At 42.9% G+C, this 23,644-nt stretch overlaps 1 protein-coding gene across 7 annotated transcripts in view; it reads left to right on the forward strand.

Annotated features, from left to right (window-relative positions):
* The window catches only part of DIP2C (disco interacting protein 2 homolog C), a 290,921-nt gene that overhangs the window by 245,314 nt on the left and 21,963 nt on the right, over positions 1-23,644 (forward strand). For 4 of the 7 annotated variants that reach the window (XM_083579226.1, XM_083579224.1, XM_083579228.1 and 1 more), the window contains 9 exons: positions 79-159; positions 3,764-3,887; positions 5,367-5,488; positions 6,405-6,516; positions 6,612-6,721; positions 8,315-8,445; positions 14,654-14,822; positions 15,785-15,955; positions 23,315-23,376. In XM_083579226.1, coding sequence (XP_083435352.1) covers positions 79-159; positions 3,764-3,887; positions 5,367-5,488; positions 6,405-6,516; positions 6,612-6,721; positions 8,315-8,445; positions 14,654-14,822; positions 15,785-15,955; positions 23,315-23,376 — 1,082 coding nt within the window. Of the gene's footprint in view, positions 1-78; positions 160-3,763; positions 3,888-5,366; positions 5,489-6,404; positions 6,517-6,611; positions 6,722-8,314; positions 8,446-14,653; positions 14,823-15,784; positions 15,956-21,185; positions 21,216-23,314; positions 23,377-23,644 lie in introns of all 7 variants that reach the window. The other 3 variants (XM_083579223.1, XM_083579225.1, XM_083579227.1) reach the window with 1 other exon arrangement.

Genomic DNA, 23,644 nt, shown 5'->3' on the forward strand with positions numbered 1-23,644 from the left:
AGCTCTCTAAAAATGCTTTTAAAAATGTTTAATAGAGTATTATGCTTCTTACCTCTCCACTCTCTCCTCCGCATACAGTTCCTGTTTCTTTCAGAAGTCTTACAATGGAGGGCGCAAACAACTCCTGACCACGTGCTTTACACACTGCTAAATTGTAGGGTAAGGATATCTGGGTTTTATTTACATTACGGGGGTATCTTTTGGGCAGGGGCTTCGAGCACGAAACAATTCCCTTTAAAGCCTTAAAATAACAAATCCCAATAAAATTATCTAAAATTGACTTGTACCCCAAGCAGAAAAAAACATTTATAATACTTGCAAAAAAACTTCAAACTTCTGAAAGTGTTCTTGGAAATGCGGTTTTGTCACTGTCACTTAGAATGCCTTTGCTAATCTTACTTTCACCATGGGAGGTTTGTGCATGGATTGTACAAGCTAGAGTATAATAGTGTTTGTTTTCTCTTTGCACCATCCCCTGCCCTTCTTCTGCTGTCAGCCTGCCTATTAGGTGTGCTGCTTGTTTCCTTAGGTTTCAGTGCAAAAGTTGTTGAGGGAAAATCAGTGCATTGTGCCAATAAGAGACCATGCTTGAGCTCATCACATCCTGCCTTTGCTACACTCTAGGCCTGCCTTTAAAAAATAAATAAATACCCACAACTGTTCAGAGGTAGCCAGATCACCCTGAGATCCATTAACTTTATTAACTGTGCAATTATCATCTTCTCAGGCGATGATGTGACAATCATGAATAGCACCAAATCCTTCATTTGCAACTTATCTTCAGTTGGGTTTTTCCCCCCTCAAACATTCCATCTAGTCTCTATGATTAAGCCATTTCAGTACATAAAAGCAGTCGATGCATGATAATGGAGCGTGCCACCGTTCTATTGTGCAGTGAACACTTATCTTTTTGAGGCAGATAGTTAAATAAATTCTGGAGTTGAGAGAGAGAGAGAGAGAGAGAGATGTGCATTATGAATAAGAATTAGTTTCTTCAACAGTTGGGAGGATGTGTGTTTACATTTAGAAATTTGAGGAAAATAATAGCTTCAGGTGCTTCAAAACGTGTGACATTCCTTCTGATAGTTTTTTGGTTTCGTTCCTTGGACATTCAATTTGAATACTTTTTTATTGCCTGTAGAAGCTCCCAGTTGTGATGGGGACTGAAAACTGTGGTTTCCAGTTAAAATGTGGAAGACAGATGCCACAAGTACAGGCTCTTCCTCTTGCTTGAATTGGGTGGAGAATTCCCCAGCTGCCCATTTACTGTCATTTTTCTGCCACGAGGCTGGAAGGGAGGGAGCAGTTTTATATGTGTCTGTAACTTGAAACAATCTGAGACTCATGGTTCCACTTCAGCGCCCTTCCTCCAGTTTCCATTTCTTGAATTTAGCTTGAATTTAGCATGGACACAGTCTCTTAAACAGTCTCTTGAACTCTGTAAGGTGCTGGGAAGCCTGTTCGCTTTACTATTAACAATAAATATTGATATATGAGGTCACCCAAGTTGTCTTTGTGGAATCTACACATGGTTGGAAATTTGGAGCAATGTGGGGGTGGAATAATAGGAAGTAGGTCCAGAAACGGGACGCGGGTGGCGCTGTGGGTTAAACCACAGAGCCTAGGACTTGCCGATCAGAAGGTTGGCGGTTCAAATCCCCGCGACGGGGTGAGCTCCCGTTGCTCAGTCCCAGCTCCTGCCAACCTAACAGTTCGAAAGCACATCAAAGTGCAAGTAGATAAATAGGTACCGCTCCGGCGGGAAGGTAAACGGCATTTCCGTGCGCTGCTCTGGTTCGCCAGAAGCAGCTTAGTCATGCTGGCCACATGACCCGAAAGCTGTATGCTGGCTCCCTCGGCCAATAAAGCGAGATGAGCGCCACAACCCCAAAGTCGGCCACAACTGGACCTAGTGGTCAGGGGTCCCTTTACCTTTACCTTAGGTCCAGAAACAACTCAAAAGGCATGGATTGTTCAAGTGAGCAGAGCAGAGCACGTGGTGAGGCCATCTCACTTTATTCAGTGAATTTATTACAATTCCATATAATATTCTCTCTCTCTCTCTCTCTCCCCACCCCCCTTCACCCACACAACCACCCTCTCATTCTGAAAGAGAGAAGAGCCAGTGTCTTCCATGCAGACAGTGTCCAGTAATCTCACTTGCTGCTTCTCTGCCCCAAAGCCATTCTGAGAGGAGTTCCAGGCTCTGGCAGTAGAGAAGAGGAGGCAAAAGATGGCCTCACTCCCAGGGTTCAGTGAGATTTGCTTTGGGTCTGTGCTTGCTAGGTATAAGCATACAGGCATGATAGCTTAGTCCTGTGGATCGCTCTTAGGACCAGTTGAACAGAGGAGCAGGAGATCTCCCTCTGATTCCATGCTTCTTTTCACAGATAGAGCATGAAGATGGGTGCAAGAACCTGCCCCTGCCCCTGGCCCGGAAATGAAGGCCAACCCAAATGTCTTGGCCCTGGCTTTACCATATATGCCAAGCTATTGGATTGTGGTGTCAGCCTTGCCTCCCAACTGTGTCTCTTTGTGGGTGGGTGGTTCAGATTCCCAGAAGCTCTTCCTTCTTGCAAAATTTTATGTGATGTGCCAGCAGTTCCCACACAGTGTGGGGGATTAGTGCCCTGTTCCTTCTCTAATAAGTTTGGTGAAGACAAACGTTTTCAACGCAAGCTCCCTCTTTTGTCCCCATTCAACCCTCTCCTGAAGCCATTATGTTGCTAGCTGGGTTCGTTCCAATGTGCAAGCTAATGAACTTCCAGGAACACCCCTTTTAAGCAGGCTTTTTTTTATTTTTCAGGATTGCTGCATTAATATGCAGGCATGAACTACTGAGCAGCTATAAGGGTAGAAAGCATTGCTGCCTCTGTCTTGATGTTAAGCTGATTCTGATGAGTGATTTGGAAGGCTCCGTTTAAACTACTTTCTTCTCAAAATGAATCCCATACTGTTTTTAACCTGAGCCCATTCTATGATTGAGGTCCCATCATGTTTATTACAATGTCATTAAGAGTCTAATATGGCCTAAAAGCCTTCTCCACTGTCCCATTCCTTTTCCAGTGCTTCCTTGGTTCTTGGGGAAGCAATTAATAGGCCCTAGATGCTGTTGTCCATATATCTGGCTCCCAGTGACCAGGGGAAAATGTAGTTCCCGTGGGTCCTAGCTAGGATGCCAGGATCTACGGGAGCTATGTTTTCCTGTGACTTCTGGTGGTCCTGGACAGTACCGCACAAATGTATCAGCACCTAGGGTCTAATGGAGGCCCCATAGGGATGCCTCCCTACTGGTGTAGCTCTTAGGCAGGCACCCCCAAACTCGGCCCTCCAGATGTTTTGGGACCATCTCCCATCATCCCTAGCTAACAGGACCAGTGGTCAGGGATGGTGGGAACTGTAGTCCCAGAACATCTGGAGGGCCGAGTTTGGAGATGCTTGTTCTTAGGTCAGTGCGCCTGGCTGTTAACCAGAAGGTTGGTGGTTTGAGTCCACCAAGGGACAACTGTGGGCAGGATTCCTGCATGGCGAGGGGTTGGACTCTCGTGATCCCTTCCAACTCTACAATTTTATGATTCTATGAGGAAGGCAGCTGAAACGCTTCTTCCATGTAGTCATCACATAGTAGGCCCAAATCTTGAATTGGGTTTGGGCTCAACTTGTAGCAGTGGTGTGTGGTGTTAAACACTTGGTTTTCATCGCTGTGCTTTTAAAAAGAAAAGGAAAGAAAAACTTCAATCTCTCTGCTTCTTTCCCAATACAGGGGACAATAGCAAACTCTCTAACATGTGTTCAGCTACATAAACGAGCTGAAAAGATAGCCGTTATGTTGATGGAAAGGGGACACTTACAAGATGGCGACCATGTTGCTTTGGTCTACCCACCAGGTAAAGAACAAAAAATGTGTTTTCAGTGGCGATTCTTAAAGACTTTGTAAGTAGAGATGAAAAAATTAGTCGATATGCTGACTGAAAGGCTACAAACACGTGCATTTAATTTATAGGGCTTTAGTGGAGTCATGATCAATTTTTCCCACTGCTCTTTATGAAGCTTTGGCACGACAGACTTTTATCTGGACTGCAGCAATTGATTTCCATTAAACACGTACCCTTAAAACCACAGCTTAAATTGGGCTGTTGTTGAAACCTACCACCACCTTCAGAAATCTCTATACGATAATAGTGCTATTGAAGAACAAACTGTAGCAGCCTCATATGCTCCAAAATATGAGGTGAGAGCGAGCTGAATTTATCCCTCAACTAAAAAAATAGTTACATCAGCAGTCTGCTAAATGGGGCCAAATGAGTACACACAGGATGATAAACAATGTGAGTCATAGTGAGATCAGACCCATTGAAGTCAAAGCAGTGTTACTCACAATAGATCTCACCTACAGTCCTTTCACAGTTAACTGTGAATGTATCTCATATATATGTGTACTTGGAAGTTAGTTGTAATGGCTTCAGTAGGGCTTGCTCCCAGATAAGTGGGTGCAGGATAGCAGCCTCAAAGCCCCTCACTAAGACGCCAGTAATGGTTGTTACAAAATAGTTATTCAAAGTCTTGCTTCCATGAGATGTTGCAAAGTATTTCAGTACATTTTTATCTGAGCCCATGATTCTCTGATGTTCTTCAGATGTGTGTGCTTTTGTTTTTAAAAGTTGTTTTATTTCATTGGGGATTCTGGAGTGCAGTAGCGTGCAAGAAAAGGATTGTGTCTTGCAATGTTCAAAAAATTATTTTGGACATTATTTTTATTCATTTAGAAGATGTCTGTACTGCTCTTCAGAACAAAGCTCTCAGGGCACATATAAAATTCAGTGTATAAACACACGAAGATTACAGAACAACTCTGTTTATCCAAACAGATGAATAAAATTCAGCACAATGGATAAAACCATAGTTAGAAGCAGCCTACACTATATGCTGGACTGCTTGCTGAAACCAAAAACTCTTTGCTTGGCACCAAAGTGATATCAAAGCTGGTGCCAGGCAGTTGTATCTCTGGTCATGGGACAACATAATTTCAGATAGCAGGGAAATTCAGAGAATTATCTTAAAATCTGTTTTAATTTTAATTAGCTGTTTGATGGCATCCATGAAGGCTTCAGAGTGTATTGTCTTTAAAAAGAGCAGCTCAGATCAAAACGATTGGTGAAGCTTAAGAAACACTGAAACAGGAAAGACGCAGATTTCCTGAGGACTCTCCACTGTTAATATAGGCTCATTGATGTTGTTTCAACATAGTATTTATGCTGGGTAAATTATTTTCACTTTCGTGTCTACACCCGCCTTCGAACGTGAACGTCATAATCAGTTTCTTCTTCTTCTCTTCCTCCTCCTCCTCCTCCTCCTCCATCATTCAGGTATAGATCTGATTGCCGCATTTTACGGGTGTTTGTACGCAGGCTGTGTGCCAATAACAGTTCGACCTCCACACCCCCAGAACATTGCAACAACATTGCCTACGGTCAAGATGATTGTGGAGGTCAGCTGACTAGTCAAAATGCTTATTTAAATTTTTTGTGTCTTGGATCCAGTGATTTCCAGGCATGACTATGGATTTTTTGGGGAGGGGTTATATTTAATGTATACAGACACCCTTTTTTTAGTTTCAAAAGTTGGGTGGGATGGGGAGGAAAGCTTCTCAAGAAGCACAAACCATGGTCCAGGTGTCTGCTATAACCAGTCTGAGATGGCTTCAAATCCTCACTCAGTAATTTTTAGTCATGTTTTCTGCATTTATAATAACATTGAATAAAACTATTATTATTAAGTAATTATAATTTATAATAATTATTTTGTCAAGGCGTGAAAATCAATTTTACAATTCAAAATACTGAAAAACAAAGCAAAGAGTTACAAAAGCAAAACAGTAAAATGGTACACATGACTAAGGCCAACTCTATGGCTTGGCCTCCTCTTGTGATTTCCCAGCTGAGTTTTCTCATGTTGTTCTTTCATCTTGACCAGGCTTCTTCAACCTCAGCCCTCCAGATGTTTTTGGCCTACAACTCCCATGATCCCTAGCTAGCAGGACCAGTGGTCAGGGATGATGGAAATTGTAGTCTCAAAACATCTGGAGGACTGAAGTTGAGGAAGCCTGATCTTAACCTACCTGACAGAGCTGTTGTGAGGATGCATGGTTATTACAATCCCAAAAATGACGATGTGTGTGGGTGGAAATGTGCATAATTTTATTATCCCTTATTTTGCATAAGGTTTTCCTTTTTCCGTGCATGACTGTTCTGCCATTGTAACTGAAGAAGCTTTTCTTCAAACAAGCTAGTAGGAAGCTTTAAATATATACTATCCAGTTATGTAAAACGGTGGCCTCATAACCATTTTCATGGGAGGTGATTTTGATGTTATATCTCTCCTTCTTTCCCCCCCGAAACCTACAGGTGAGTCGCTCTGCCTGCTTAATGACGACACAATTAATATGTAAATTGTTGCGGTCACGAGAGGCAGCAGCAGCGGTGGACGTCAGAACGTGGCCCCCTATCTTAGACACAGGTATGTGCTGTCCTCTGAGGTCCCTCATGTTTCTAAGTATTTCGACTGCGTTTTGCAGGCGCTGCGGGAATCATGCCTTCCTTTTTCTCCCCCAGATGATTTGCCAAAGAAGCGGCCTCCTCAGATCTACAAACCTTCTAACCCCGACATGCTGGCTTATCTCGATTTCAGTGTATCCACAACTGGAATGCTAGCAGGGGTGAAGGTAGGGACAGCGCTCCCCAAAGCGAATGTGAAACACGGTGTGCGAGCTGGGGTGGGGAGTATGGGTGGAATATTGTAGCGGTGTGGATAAGGAGAGCTGGTCCAAAAGTGGACAGGGCAGGTGTTGCACCCTGGACCCATGTGCCGTATTTTTCGCTCTATAGGACGCACCGGACCATAGGACGCACCTTGTTTTAGAGGGGGAGAACAAGAAAAAAAACATCTCCCACTCTCTGCTCAGCGCCCCTTCAGCGAAGTGGCAGGAGAAACGGAGCCCCTTCCATTTCTCCTCCCGCTTGGCTGAAGGGGCGCTGCGCAGCTCTCCCTCTTTGCTGAAGCCAGGAGAGTCTTGCTCTCCTGGCTTCAGCGAAAGGAACCTGCGGAGCGCAGCGGGAACTTGCGCTGCGCTCTGCAGGTTTCAGGCGGTTATCCCTGAAGCCTCCAGAGAGGGGTGCGCACCGACCCCTCTCACTCTCTAGGCTTCAGCGAAAGCAACGCGAAGCCTCCGGAGTGCGGAGGGAGTGCTCCCTCTGCGCTTCGGAGGCTTCGCGTTGCTATCGCTGAAGCCAAGGAGCCTGCATTCGCTCTATAGGACGCACACACATTTCCCCTTCATTTTTGGAGGGGAAAAACTGCGTCCTATAGAGTGAAAAATACGGTATTTACAAGTGAAAAGAAGATATATGTACCAAGGCAGCCCAAGTTGTCTGCATGCAGTCTGCAACAGGTGCCAAGTCCAAAGGCAACTCTTTCTTGCACACCTTCCTAGCATCACAGGGGGCATCGCAGCTCCAGGCCAGACTATATGCAATGGGACAAGCCTATTTTCTGATGCGTTGTTGCACATAAACAATACTGGGGAGTGAAGAACGTATGAGAAAATGGGGAATGAAATCCTCCCCTCTCCCTTACCTTGTCATGTTCTGTCACTGGGAGCACTTTCCTCCCATCACGGAGCTTTCTAGTACCATAAGTGAGACAGGTTGAAGAATAGTACTGTTAAAGCAGCAGAACGCAGTGCAGAGAATGTAAAAGAAGAGGCAGTTTCTGAATCTGAATTTATTCCATTCTGTTGCTAATCGGCTGTAAGCCCCTTTGGTCTGCTGATGCCTCCTCCAATTGAATGGTGATCTCCCAAGGGCTCTCCCAGATCCGCTAGCTCTTCATTCTTTCTGGGGAACTAACCTGGGGCTTCCTGAGTGCCAAAGCATGTGCTCTTCCCACTGAGCTATGGCTGTGCCCTTCTGGCATTCCGCACCCCCTCGCCCTTGCTCAGTTGAAAGATGTAGCCCATTTTCTCTTCAGTACTGCACATAATTTCCAGCCTTCCTGAAGATAACCTAGAAATCAAAGGCACTGATGAGTCACACTCCCTTCCTTTTCTTTACTTAGTTGATTGAATATACTCCTTGGGAAACACATTAATTTTCATTATCTATAAATGATTCTGCATGTGTTTTTGCGGGTGGGATGTAAACTGATGCTTATTTTTACCCATCCTATTACCGTCTTAAGGCCTGGCGGTGGTTCAGAAACAAACCTCTGGAACGATGCCGTTCGTCATCTTAATTACTGCCCTGTTACCTTCTTCCAGATGTCTCATGCAGCCACTAGTGCCTTCTGTCGTTCTATTAAGCTGCAGTGTGAGCTTTATCCTTCCAGAGAAGTTGCAATCTGTTTGGACCCTTACTGTGGACTTGGGTTTGTCCTTTGGTGCCTCTGTAGGTAAGTTTCTCTTCTGGAGCCTTCAAGTATCACCAAACAAAAATGTTGCTGCTATATCTGTGTGTGTGTAAGAGAGACGAGAGAGAAGGGACCAGCCCGCAGATGATGTGACCAGTGTGTGTTTCAGAAAAGGGCATTGTGCTTGTTTTGGTGAAGGGCAGGCTGGATGTACAAATCATCGATAAAAGAATGGATGGATACTGCTAGAAGCAAATTTGACAGCAAGCCCATCCTGGAGCATGCAGCCTGCACTAAATGTAGACGTTAAAGCCAAAATCTAAAGAAGCCCCGTTGTATCTTTTTAATGGGAACAAATGGGACCTTCAACGACGGAAATGAACCAAAGGGGACCTGCAACAAAGTGTTGCAGTGTAGAATGCTCCTTTTCAATGTTCTAGCCATACGCTTTCCCAAGATACATGATTACAACACGCACCCACCCATTTTTTTGGTTTTGCTCCCCTGCCCATCACTCAGTCAGCATTCTGGGGCCACTGAACATGCTCAGTTCCTTTTTTTATATTGAATATCAAATCAATTTGTAGTAAAAACAGCATCGATCACACTTAGATCAATCACTCACAAAAAGAAAAGTTGAGCAGGGACACTGTCAAATAACCGAATCATCGAATGCATCATCAAGGCTTCAGCTATCCATGATATCATCTCCATAAATAACCACGAGCGGCTGGAGGTCTTGCATTAACACCACTTCTACTTGCACAGTTGATATATGGGAAGCATACCTTAGCAAAAGGATTGTGTTTAGTTTGACCTTTAACAACCCTTCTGTGTTGCCTTAGGTGCTTGGAAAAAGCCAAATCCCAAACTTTACTTTGTCATTCAGACAGAGATGTTCCTTTGTTGTCTTTCCAGTGGGTGGCAATCTTTAAATGGCCAGTGGTAAACAGCATGGCAATTAGGTCCTTATGTGTGATGGAAGAGGTCTAGATCCATGACAAAAGGGCTTAGTTCCTTATTGAGCTGATTTGTCTCCTCACATAATTTTTAAAAAATATCTCCATAAGAGTCCACACTTGGAGAATGAATCTATGAGAAAGCCCTCTCCTGGGCCTGTTTATGTAATACTTTGCCAGTAGGGTTGTATTCATGATTAGATAGGGATCTTGCAAAGCTAGAGATCTTGTGTTCCTATCTTGTACATAATTTGTACATACAGTATGAATTTAAAGTAGGGAGAAAGTATGATATAGTTAGATATTATCTGTTATTCCAGTACGTTAAAAAAAAAAAGACTGTTTCTCCATAAACATGTTTGGTTGTCCAATACCGGCTCTTCAACAATACGTTAGTTTTATTTATTGATAAGGGGTGGTATTCAACTTAGTTTTACTGTTAAGTAGATCCACTGAAATTAATGGACCTAACTTAATCATGTTCATTAGTTTCAGTAAGTCTACTTTCAATAAAACTTAGTTGAATATCACCCAAGATTTGTTACCCAGCCTTCACCGTAAGCCTCAGGGCAGATTACAGCAATAGAAAATGCAATTATGAAACCAGATAAAGTCATTGTAATTATAGCCTACATAAAATTGTTCCAAATGGAACAGAACAATATCATTACTATGATAGTCCGAACTCCATCAAACTTCTCTGCTATTGTTGGAGTAGTGTTCTGTTTCCAGATCTTTGCAATGCAGATGTTTGCAGCTGTCAGTAGGTTAGCCACTGTCAACCTCTAATGCTTGATGCTTTAAATAACCTAGAAGTAGAATTTTGAGTTCCAGGGATAAGAAATACCCTGTCATTTCATTCATTATTTGTTGCCCCAAAAGCATATATTACTGGAGATCACCAGACTATATAAATGAAATTTCCCCCCAAATATCTGCATCTCTAACATTTATCCTCAGTTCCTAGATATATCTGCCTCAGTCTTTGTGGGGTTAAAAAGTTTCCTTTCACATCTGCTGAAATCAAATTGTGCAAGATCTCTGCCATTTATTTTGACTCATTAATAGTCACTCCTCGGTTTCTGTCCCTTTGCCATTTCCTCATAAATATATCTGGTTTGTTTGCCAACTCCAGAATCATATTATATGATTTCCCTGTTAATCCCTTATTCTTAGTGTCCGATCATAATGCTTCACATTTGCTTGCCTGCCTCCCTTGAATATTTCCTGAGTAATGCAGTTACGGCTTCTCTCATCTGAAAATACTGAAAGAGAGGCCCATAGCTCTTGTAATTTCTTCATAGGACATAATGTTGCATCCATTCATTATATCTTTAATGGAATCTAGGCCCTGCTGAAGTCATATGTTCGTATTCCCCAGCATGCCAGTTGAAAACTATCAAACATTTAGGTGCATTTTGTTTATTGCACCTAAATACCTTGCTGCTGTACTTTTGTTATTGTTGAAAACTTACCTGTTCAACTCAGTTTTCCACCAAGGAATGTGCTCTATTTATATAAAAAAGGAGAATATGTGATATATTGGATGCTTTAGTGGTAGGTGAAAAAAACCCACCTTTGTGAAGCATAGGAAGAGAATAAAAGATAAAGCCTGATTTGTTATTGGAGAGATTATCGCGCTTGGAAATTTTGACTTTAGAACCTACCTGGTTTTTACTGCCTCATACATTTCAACCAGTTGCTTTCAGTGTGAAAGGGAGAATGTGCCATTCATATAAAAGAAATAGAAAAACTCTCAGCTGACTCATATTTGTAGTAAGATGAAAATTCCCTAAATTCAGATGCCTGTCTTCAGGAGGTGTTTTTGCCTCATACCTCAAAACATTTGCAACTTAACTGTGCCAAAATTTGGCACATCACGCATTGAAGCCTCATGTAGCTCATGACAAGAGAATCCAGTACGCTGCATCTCATTTCCATCTGACCTCTCTGGAAAGTGCAGCATCAAAGGCTACCACTTTGCGGAAGAGACAGTCTATAAGGGAACTACCACTCTGACTTTTAACACACAGAGAATGCAAGGGGTGTGTTAGCTGCTCCCTCCTGCTTGTTGGCTAGGATTGTTCATAAGTCTTATGTGTGTTTGTAATGAATTCTGAACTCCGCTCACATCCAAATATTGGAGATAACATGCAGTGCTTTCCTTCTGCATATGCAAAGGTATAATACAAACTTGAGCTCATCTGATTAACCTGATTATGACTTTGATGTCAGTGCCATCAGTCGCAGGTGCAGCAGAGTAAAACGTGATTGAATCCCCACCTACCTGGGGGTTACAATCTGGGCACAATCAGCCAAAAACTAACTGCCTATCCTGTTGTAGATGCTATGAAGTTGCGTTGGCCTACTCCACTGTGATGTCCCAGAATGCAGCATTCTGAGACTTCCAAACCACTAAGGAAAACCTGCTTGGAGCATGGAGTCAGCCCGTTGGTAAGTCTCGAGTATATTGCATGGTTTTGCAAAGTTTTGCTTTTGTTTTTATTTTATGTCCTAAAGGGTATAAAATAATAATGAAAAGAAACCTTGCAAAGCAGAGCAATAGACCTTTATAATAATAATCATCATCGCCATCTCCAGATTCCTAACAATTGGCCACACGCTCCAGCAGGGTTTCCTGGGGATCGTTGTCAAAGATTGATGCATTCTGAGCACAGCAATAGTTGTTAGGCCAACGTGAGTTCATGGATACTTGCGTTTTTCCCCCTTTTAGCTGTTTGTGCTGAACATGTGTTGTTGGAATTCATTGTGGTGTGATTTCACACTACCCTAATATTTTCTTTGCAGCTTGTCTCTTAATCATTCTACTTCAAGTAGATACTGAGTTTTGGTTGTTGTTGTTTTTGGACTGTCTAAAATGTCTGTTGTAGTACCCCAGCTATGGAATGCTCTTTCCAAAAAGACTCATCTGGTGCCAACTCAGATGGCTTTTGGGGCTCCAGGTGAAGACATTTTCATTTGCCCGGGCCTTTTGATGTTATCTATTTCAGATCTACTTTGATGCTTTAAGTGTTACTTATTACATTTTGAGACTTTGCTGCTGCTGCTGCTGCTGCTGTTTTAACTTACTGATGCTGTTGTTTATGTGTTAATCTGCAAACTGATGGTTCTTGGGACTGAGGAGCAGGGTATAAATATTTGTAATAATTTATTTCCACTTTTGTCAGTACCTTTTCCTTTGATAAGCTCTCTTGCTGAAACTGAGGCAAGGGACAAAAAAAATTGACTTTATGGCTGAAGGGGGAAGAGCAGTAAATCAATGATAGAGCATTTTTTTATATATTTTAAAGGTCTCAGGTTCAACTCCTGGCATCTCCAGATAGAATTGGGAAAAACTGAGGAGCTGAATTCTGGAGAGTGACTTACTGTAGACCAAGGATGGGAAACCTGTGACCCTCCAAATGCTGTTGGACTACAACTCCCAGCAGCCCCAGCCATCATGGTCAGTTATCAGGAATGATGGGAGTTGTAGTCCAGCAACATCTGGAGGCCCACAGGTTCCCCATTCATGGTGGAGATAATACTGAACGACATAAACCAATAACCTGAGTTAGTATAAGGCAGATTCCCATGTTCCTAATATCTAGAGCTCTAATGCTCCTAAAAGCCACAGCCTTGCCTGGTTGTTCCTAATCTCTACCTGAGCTTCATTTTGCTAACTCTGGTCAATTCCTGTGATCGTTTTGATTATGTAGTTGATAAGTTTGCCTCGCGTCCACACGTGAATGTCCTTCACTTGGATTTGCTCAAGGGCTTATAAATTGCAGCTGAGCTCCATACAAAAGCAGTGTGTTTGCAGCAGCAGGCAACTTGAAAGTTGTATCTGTGGTGTTTTGAGGAATGGTGGCTCATTCACACATCCATATCAAGTGACGTGTGTGTGTGAGAGAGAGCTCTAAGAATTAATATGGTAAGAATGACTCGTGCTAGCCCTGATAGTCGCTATACAGTGGCCATTTTCAGAAAACACCAAGCTAGTTCTGTCTGCCAGTCTAGCCCAGAATTGTCTGCTCAGACTGGCGGCAGCTCCCCAGGGCTTCTGAGAGAGCTACTTCCACATCACCTACTACCTGATCCTTCTAACTGGGGATGGCAGGGACTGAACCTGGCATCTTCTGTGTGCAAAATATATTCTCTACCAGTGAGCGACAGCCCCTTCTATGAAGCTACCTGTTGACAGTTACAGTTACCTCATGAGGAGGATGGTGGCGTGAACTGGTCACTCACTTGACCCACGCTTTGGAAAACTCCCAGTGGCATCCCATGAGTTTTCTCAAGTGTAGCAGAAGGAAGGATTTTTCAGGATTGTAAAAAAAAGTTTGATATGGTGAGATGCTGTAGCACTAACTAGACACGATTGCCCGAACTTGTGTAGGAGAAATGGGGCTGCACATGTTGGCCCTGCCTGCAAAGACCCCATGCATGCTGACTCCACCCATGGTCTTCCCCAGGCATAGGCAAACTCGGCCCTCCAGATGTTTTGGGACTACCAACTCCCATCATCCCTAGCTAGCAGGACCAGTGGTCAGGGATGATGGGAATTGTAGTCCCAAAACAACTGGAGGGCCGAGTTTGCCTATGCCTGGTCTTCCCCCATTGAGCGGTAAGGGGTTTCCAAGCATCTTTGAGCGAACACACATTGCAACCTTTGCACAAATGAGAATTGTTGACAGTTCAGGTTCCCATTCATTCATGTGGAGGATTATGATGGGCTTTTGCCAGAATGGGCTTAGGAACTTTTTTTCAGACAGGAAAATTAGAATCAGAAGGGACCATGAGGGCCATCTAGTCCAGGAATCTATTGGCCCAGGTGGTCCTCGAATCAAAAACCCTGAGATTAAGAATCTCATGCTCTACTAACTTGAACTATCTTAGGCCCTATACTTGTGTTGAGAATTCCCTGTTCAGGCATTGTGCCTGTCTGGGGTGCAAGGGCTGAGTCAACTCACACGGAGGCTATTTCAACAGGGAGTAAGTAGGTGGCATTGATGGCATCAGCAGATCACCACAGACAAGCTTGCATCCTCACACACTCTTGAAATCACCCTTTGTGCTATTGACAGAGATTGACCTCCACAAAAGCAAATTTAAAGCACCCCCCTACTTATAAATATATATTTTTTGTCATTTTGATTTCTGCCCTATGGGATGTACTGCTGTGTGTCTCTTGAAGCTACAACAAAATAGCTTTCCTTTTCAGCATATACCATCTTCTGGTCTTTTGGTACAGATTTCCAGTCGTGCGTTTAACAAATCTTATATCTTTGCAGCGTTTATTCAGGACACCAGTCTATTTTGATTCCTCCCTCAGAATTGGAGACCACGCCTGCTCTCTGGCTTCTGGCTGTGAGTCAGTACAAAGTGAGAGACACCTTTTGCTCTTATTCCGTCATGGAGCTATGTACCAAGGGTCTTGGTTCGCAAACGGAATCTCTGAAGGTGAGGAACCCAAGCGTTCCCTTTCCCTTTGCCTCCTTGCTTTTTTGTAGGGTTGACGTTTCTCCAGCCTTGACTGCTCCCAAAACCACTCCTCCACCATGCTGCAATTAGCTTTAAAGAACACTTCTGTAGGCTCTGATATATGACTCATTCCGTATCAAGTGATCCAGTTTTCTTTTACCTTGTGTCATCCAGTTTTCTTAATGTTTTGTACACCTGTTCAATGATCAAAACCAAGTTTAAATCTGAAATTTTAATTTTTTTGTCTCATCCCGTTTGTGAGTTATGAGGGTTTGAAATTTCAAAAATAAATAAATGACAGTTTGGGCCTTGCCAGACTACACAAAAACTTTAAAAACTCAGCTCAGAATTGAGATATGTCAAAACTAAGAACACCAATCTCTTCTGAGCTTCATGGGCTTTAATATGTCACATGATGGATTTACGTTAAATTTTAAATTTAAGTTACAAAATTGAAAAATGTAAAAATAAAAATAAAAAATTATATGATTAGAAATTTCCCAAAAATGTATTTGTTATTTAATATTTCTAAGAGCTACCTGCAAAATTTCACCTTGGGATCTCAATGGGATCACATTAGAAAAAAAACATTTTGCACATACATGTCAGCCTTATTGGGTTCTATTTAGGATAAATGGGTCTTCTTGGAGTAAAATATAACAGAATAACCCCCTTATCCCAAAACAAGGCTGTTCCACAACACAGACTTTGCTCTGCTTCTGTTTCTCTCCCTCTTCCAATTCTGAGTTTTAAATTAACTGTTCCAGAACTCCCACCAGTTTTTAAGTAAAGGTGTTCTTGAGTGGATGGCGACATTTCACCTTGCCGGAGGACACTTCTCTTCCCGCTCAAAGCGCACTTGGTTCAGAAATTTCTGAAATGACCTGACTAAGTGCCAACAGCTCCCATGGGATAACTTGAGTTCTGTACCTCGTTTCCAGGCAAGGGGACTGGACCTCTCAAGAGTGCGGACGTGTGTGGTTGTGGCAGAAGAACGGCCTCGGATAGCTCTGACGCAGTCCTTTTCAAAGCTTTTCAAAGATCTGGGCCTCCACCCCAGGGCTGTCAGCACATCATTTGGCTGCAGAGTTAACCTGGCTATATGTTTGCAGGTAAGAATATCTCTCTCCTTTCCTGACAGCAATCTTGGAAGCGGCCCTTTTGAAATAAGGACATGGCGATGTTCCACACAATACACCTTGGTTAACCAATGCATGCCATGCTTAAATGTTCCTCTTTCATAATGCAAGAAGTGTAGTTTTTCTGTATTTTTTTTTCACTGAGCATTTTCCATAAAGCCTTCACATCCCATTTATAGCATTTATTCTGCCCCAAACTTAAAAAAGCAATGCAGCAAAAGTTTGTATTGTAGTTCTTACATTTGTAACATATGAAAGTCAGCCTTGCTAAAGTTGCTGTAGCTGTCCTGCCAAGTGCTTGAGTGTCTAAATATCTATATCTTCCTTTGTGTAGAACAGTAATTTGACAGGAGCATGAGTCTCATGCACATAGCATGGACTACTCATCTTAAAATAATGCTTGCTATTGTGGCTTGTGTCGAAGGTAGAAGAAACGTCTGTACTGATTCTCCAGGTAGAAATTGGCAGAAAGAATTTAATAATAATAATAATAATAATAATAATAATAATAATAATAATAATACTTAGCATTTATATAGTGCTTTGGGGCATTCAAACCCTTTGCACACATAATCACAGTTATCGCTATGACAACCTAGCTAGGTAGGCCTATGTATTTATTTCCAGACTGCAGGTGTGATTCCAGCTTGCTTATGGCCACCTCATTAGCTCATGATGGAGGTGAGATTGGAAACCAATGGCTTTTTAGGCAGGAAGACAATGTGGTGCAATTATAATCATTCTGTCTGTTCAAGCATTTCAGTTTGCCAGATGAAACTACTTCCCTTTGACCCACACTGCTCTGGGGTTTCCCCCAACCTCCCCACAAGCAGACTTGGGGGGAAGAGAGAGGGGGCAGTTCCATGTTTCTAGTGAGATATGTCACATTGGTTTCTGCCAGCAGAAAACATTTAGTTGAATCCAGGTCCTTGTTTACTGAGCTCAGTTGTTTTGCCACTTGAGTACAGTGGTTCTCATGACCAACTCAAAAAATACTGTTTTGGTACCTCAGATTTCCCTCACTAGAACTAGTGAGGAAGCTAAAGTACTCCACACATATACATAAACACATGCATGCTGCCTCTTCCATAAAACCAAACACTGGTGTCTGATCTAGTAAAGCAGTATTATTAATTTTTAAAGCTATTGTATTATAATATAACATGGGGATGAATGGCAGAAACAAGAACTGATAAGCAGGCTTCAGCTTGATGCTGAACAAGGATTATTCTTAAAGAAAATGTGATAAGGTCTCATCAGTTACAAATAAACATTCATTAGGTGGCAGTGGAGCCACATGACCTCTCTTTGCCACCACCGCCATTTTCTGATACCTTCCCTCCTCCCATTTTGCTTCATTTCAGGTTCATAGATGCGTCTATTCCTACACGTTAGTTCTGTAGGTTGGGATTTTGTTAATGGGTGGAAATTTTCACCTCCACCTTAAAGCTCCAGCTCAAGAGGGCAATTGTTCAGAGGGAGCGTGTGGTTCAGTCGTGACCCCAGCTTTGCCATTGCAGAATACACACCAGACATTGCATTTTGCCCTCCATGGAATGCATGAAGAGCAAAAACTGAATCAACGATATGCAGTCCTGCTTTTAATAGTGTGATATTTTTTTGGGCTATTATTATTAAAAATGTTTGATTTTATACTAAGGACTCTCTCCAAGAAATGTCAGCTTCTTCATTCTGGGAACATTAGGCTGCACTTCTGTTTGTCATAGAGGAGAGGCATTGTTGCAACTGTGCTCTTCAGATATACACCCACAGATGTAGATATTTCTGGCTATAACTGGGTGTTTCTAGGTTTATATCTGAATGCTGGAGTTACAACAATTCCTTTCTCTGAGAAACAGTGATGAGCGAACGAACTGGTATCTTTAGCTAGGTAGCATTTCATATATATTCCTGCAAGTTGAAGGGCTTTTGCTATGGAGACAACCTCGCAATCATCCCTCCTGCCACCAGCCACATCACTGTGGCAAACGATATTGAACTCCACAGCTCACTGTGGAAATAATAAATTGTTGGAGGGAGCAGCTGTTGTGTTGCAGCAAGCTGCCCTAAGCATTGCGGAGAACTTCCTCAAGCTGTTGCAGTGAGAACATACCACCAGCCAGAACTGTCCCATTCCACTCGCCTCTTTCAACAAGCAGTATTGATGGATCGCTCAGGGTGATAGATAGATCACAAAAACTGGATGGGAGCACTGTTGTGGGTTACAGTGATTGTTGCAGAGCTAGATGCACTTGAGCATAGAACCACTATGCATCAATGTAGCTTCAGGAACACATACCGTGCAACAAGCATAAGGTCTCATTTCCACTCTTGCGTTCCCCAGTGAAAGCAGCCTTCCACAGCCTGGTGTCCTCTGTGTGTTTTGGACTACAGCCCCCATCATCCCTGACCATTGGCCATTCTGGCTGGGGCTGATGGGAACTGGAGTCTGATACATGTGGACCATACCAGGCTGGGAAGGGTGGAATGGAAGGATTTCTGTTAGCGTGGATAGGACAGGCCTCTTGACTAAGTTCGTGAAGGGACTGTACTCAGCAGAAAAGAAAATAATGGGCCACATGAACCAGTGGTCTTCCGTGTATAAGGTACAACATATGCTACAACATCATTCATATGTGTATCCCCCAGTTTTCTGCGCTGAGGAAGCACAGCCTGTAAATGCAGAACCTGCTTATCAAAATGAATTTTATATAGCAGCCTTGCTTCTTGGAAACAGAATATGCCCATTTATGGAAAATCCTGCATTTTTAACATGGCACTGTGCCCATGAAAGAGACGACGAGAAGAGGAAATGTGGGGCTAGGCAGTTATCAGTGTTGCTCAGAGGACAGAATTGCATCCCTTGGAACAGTGCTGACTCCCAGAGCTTTGTGTTACCCGTCTCTGCTTTCTGTGTCGCCCCTTGTGAACTGCTTTCCAATTTGCTATCTGCAAGCAAATGACTGCTTTGAGGGGGAGGCGTTCAAGTCTGTAGTCTGAAGCTCCTTTTCCCCAGAGGGGAGGGGGTGAGAGAATAAGATCAGCTGATGTGCTCTGGTAGAAGTAATATAAAGTGAGGATGTGTTGCTGCACTTTCATTTGTGGAGTTTGGGTGAATAATGTCGCAGATGATAGAGGTAGAGTCTTTGAATGGAGAGAGAGAGAGAGAGAGAGAGAGAGAGAGAGAGAGAGAGAGAGAGAGTCTGGAACAGCCCAGTTACCATCACCCTGACAACCTTGTGTGTGAGCTGTACCACTTCAAGTATTTAGGGGAGAGTCTCATGAAATAATTCAGTTATGTAAAGCCCCCACCTGCAGTCTGGGCAGGTACGGTCCCAACATGGATGTAATGCATAATTAAGAGCAAGGCCACAGTGTCTATATAGCTACTTATCACGGTAAGGTAAAGGGACCCCTGACCCTTAGGTCCAGTCGTGGCCGACTCAGGGGTTACGGCGCTCATCTCGCTTTATTGGCTGAGGGAGCCGGCGTACAGCTTCCAGGTCATGTGGCCAGCATGACTAAGCCACTTCTGGTGAACCGGAGCAGCGCACGGAAATGCCGTTTACCTTCCCGCCAGAGCGGTACCTATTTATCTACTTGCACTTTGACGTGCTTTCGAACTGCTACGTTGGCAGGAGCAGGGACCGAGCCACGGGAGCTCACCCCGTCACGGGGATTCGAACCGCCGACCATGCGATCGGCAAGCCCTAGGTGCTGAGGTTTTACCCGCAGCGCCACCCACGTCCCTTATCACGGTAGGTCCTTGTTAATGCCAGTGAAAAGACATATGGCCCTGGTCATCAATTAATTTTGTCATTGGGCCACATTGAAAGCAAAGAGATTCTTAGCAGGCCAATCCCCACTTCCAAAATGACTTTTGCCACACCCCTTTATTTCCATTGGGTTGGACAGTTGTAACATTACTTGGCACCAAGTTGAGGGCTTTCACCATGACTTCCTAACCTATGATGTTGGTGTCAATAATCCAGAATATCTGGCGCATGTTTAGTTTCTTTAAAATACCACCTTCTAGACATCAAATGCAGAAGAGCCTCATGTTACATAGTCTTTCTATAGTTTAGCATTTCCCCTCTGGTAAGAGGCTATAGAAGAAGCTTTTAATTTATTCATTCCTGTGAGCAGATTGAACTTTTATGGGTGAGAGGAATAGTAAGTATATGTTCGTTTGTCATAGCTGAATAGTTTAGAGCAGCAGGGCATTGCTTAATGCCCCAGGAGAACAAGCTGTTGCCTCTGCCTTTTTTCTATTATTATTATTACCATTTATTATTATTTTACACAAATAGAGGGAAACCTACGGCAGCTAACATAGTTCTTAAACTAGCTGGGACAGTAATTTCCAAGCATTGTGTCGGAGGGCACAGTAAAGCAAGTGATGAGAGAACCACTAGTGTACAATGAGAAATGCATTTAAAATTTCTAAATGAAAGGCGCACATGAGCCCAGATCGCTCACCCACATAAAAGAGACTGCTCATTCCATCTCTGTATGATTCACTGTCCTGACTTTCCAAATCCACATTTGCTGAAAACAGATAATTTGTATCTGTACCAAGAGCAGCTGCATCATTCAATTCTCGCACCGCAGAATAACTTGAAAAAGAGCAGGTTCAGTAAATAGTGACTCATACAGAAACTGGGCCAGGGGCGTGTGGTCCTCTTAAGTTGGGTAACTTATTACACACCTTCAAGCTTTTCAGATGTAAAAAGCGAAGTGTGCCTTTCTCATTGTAATTCAGAAAAGAAGTGTTCTTCTGCTTCTCTCTGTGGGGAACGCTGAGAAAGGCTGTAGTCTGCTCCTTGTGTTTTTGCTTGAAAGGTAGAATGAATTCTCAGGACACGCTGTTCACTAACAATGTTGTCTATGCTGTCTCTTAAATGGCTTAACTCTGTTTGTCAAAGGTTAGCAAGTCTATTACTGTCTCTTCTGTTCGCTGTACTAAAATGTTGACACCTCATTTTCTTTTTCATTTTAAACCTTTAAGCAGTATAATGGTTTAATTTGTAAGATTCCTGTATTTGACATGGTTTTTTCCTTTTATTTTACTCCCTGCTTTTTGCATTATCCTCCCTTTTTATTTTCCTCCCGACTTCCATCCCCCACCCCTCTTTTTTTATTATTTTTCCATGTGTTACTGTCTCTCCTCCTCCCCATATCCCTCCTGTTCCTGCTGCTGTAGCCACACAGGCTGGGGAAACTGGCCGAGCAGGTAGGGGATTTTTGGTGTTCCCTAAAATATCCACCTATCCACTCCTAACAGTGGGGCAGACTAGATGGGAGTCTGGAGATTTTTGTTGTCTCGGGGTGCACATTGTCAAAACCCTTTGGCGCTGGCATTTGTGTGGGACCGGAAAGGGGAGCAGCTTACCCTTTTGATCTGGACATCGTAGTCTTCGTCAAAAGTTGGTCGTTGCTGTTTCAGCAACATGCTTGAACGCTTAAAGCAGAAACAAAAAAACCGGTTTGCGCTTTTAGCATTCTAACTGCCTCAATTGATTTTTTTGCAAACTGGTTCTGGTCAACTATGAAAACATTTCCTAAGGTAATATTTATGGATCTACTCTTCCCCTCCCCTCCCCTGACCCCTCCATTAATGATGCTTGAAATGAGGTTCTCCGCTCGGCGCTAGTCTGTTACACTGCTGAGTATGTATATCAGCACATTGAAAACTATACCCTCTTCTGCCGGCTAGATAGGACTTGTGTCTTGTGTTGGCTTTATAACAAGCTGGAGTGACTTAGTGTGCATGTTGCCTCTCCTGTAACTCTCTCCTGCTGTCTTGGTGGTGGGATGCTGATCGGTGTTTTCAATGAATGTTACTTGTTTAGATGTCTCTTTGGTATTAGATCTGTCAAAGGAAAAAGGAGGAAGTAGTATAAACTTCCGGGAAGGAATGTTGTGTTTCCTCTTTCACCCTGGCAGTGAGCCAGTCTATGTCCCTTTTTGTATGTGCCCCCGATATGCTGGAAAAGCAATGGTTGCCGCTTTTCTGAAGAAGCTGAAGGCCTCTGTGTGGATGCAAACTCAGGTTTGCCAGCATGCACTTAACAAGGGACCAATCTCAGCTCCCTGGGCTCCCTTTGCAATAGACCCTTTCTGAAAGCACATGTGCTTGCATCATTTTTTAGGCATGCCTTGAGCACTTAAAACATCCATAATAAACATACGAAGTGGCATTTGTTTGTTGGCACAGAAAGCTTTGCAGAGGCTGATGTGGCAATGCATCCGGAAGCTGGTTCTGAAATCTTCTGATTTCTAATCCAAACAAATCTACCACAGACTGCAGTAATTTGTAATTGGTTGGTCCGTGTTGTTAAGTTGTGGGTGAACATACCTGACGACACAGCGATTCTTCAAACAGCTCTTGTTTATTCACAGGCCAGGACAGAACTGAACTGAGGGGTTCAGTCAGCCTGCTTATATAGAGCTCCAGTACAATGTAACTGTAACAATTTTCTAAAACTATCCAATCACTGAACGTCACTTTCGATCCCTTATTTGCATAACTATCTACAGTATCCCCCTGCTGGCCCAGGGTGAGAACTTCAGTACATAACATGTGTGCTCCTAGCTTCCTGTTCGGCAGCAGTCACATGTTTAGCAGCTGCTAAGGGACAAAAGAACCAACAGCAAAACCCAGACCTTGGGAGCTTAAGGAATATTGTGGGGTTAAAGGGCAGGTGAGGACGAGGTCGGTGGAAGTCAACTTCATGAGCAGAACCAGTGCTTCCGATTATGAAGGCTATTTATTTGCTTTTAGAAGAGCTGACTTGGAAAAATAGTAAAATAAGCACTTTATTAAAATACAGTAGGGTGGTTTCAAAAGGAACAGAATAACTGCTAATAGTTCTTCAGTCCATATCTGTTAATCTTGCATGTCCTACTCTTTAATACCACCAGGTTTTTAAAAAAGACACTCTTTGCACGTGTGAGTGTCTCAACAAATCCATACTTCCCACTTGACCGCTTGCTTCTGCCATTACCAGCTCTGCGTCTCCAGCTGATTCTGCCTTCCATACTATTTTGCTAAACTCGTAGTACGTGTGCAAGTTTCACTTGTTTATATTGACACTGGTTTTCAGTAACACAGGCAACCGGAAACTTGCATTTGCAGCCAACAGGTTAAAAAGAGTATGGCCAGCAAGGTATGGTTCGTACTCCCCCATCACTGATTGTAACATATTCAGTGCTTTTTATCATTTTAATAAAGGCTTTTCTTTTTAAAAAAAAACAACACACTTTAACTGTAAGTAAAATGCACAACATCTGTTCCACGCAGAGTGCTAACTAAAAGGTTTTCTTTTGCAGGGGACATCAGGGCCAGATCCAACCACTGTGTATGTGGACATGAGGGCCCTCAGACATGACAGGTATGGTGACATTTATTTATTTTTTAATGCAATGTCTGTAGCTGAAAATGCATATACTGTTTTTTGGGGGGCAGGGGATACAAGTAAGTTTCTCGTCTGAGATAGCAGTTGTTGTTGTTTTTTTAAAAAAGCACTTAAACCACTATTATTTTACCTGTTTTTCAGTTTTATCCTAGCTGACCAGATGCAACACTTAAGGTGACACTTGTCACATTTGGAATCTCAATATTAATTAAAAAGTCAAATGTCACCTTATAAAGCCAGTGGT

The sequence above is a fragment of the Podarcis filfolensis genome, assembly GCF_964270895.1.
Source record: "Podarcis filfolensis genome assembly, chromosome: 12".
Lineage (NCBI taxonomy): Eukaryota > Metazoa > Chordata > Lepidosauria > Squamata > Lacertidae > Podarcis > Podarcis filfolensis.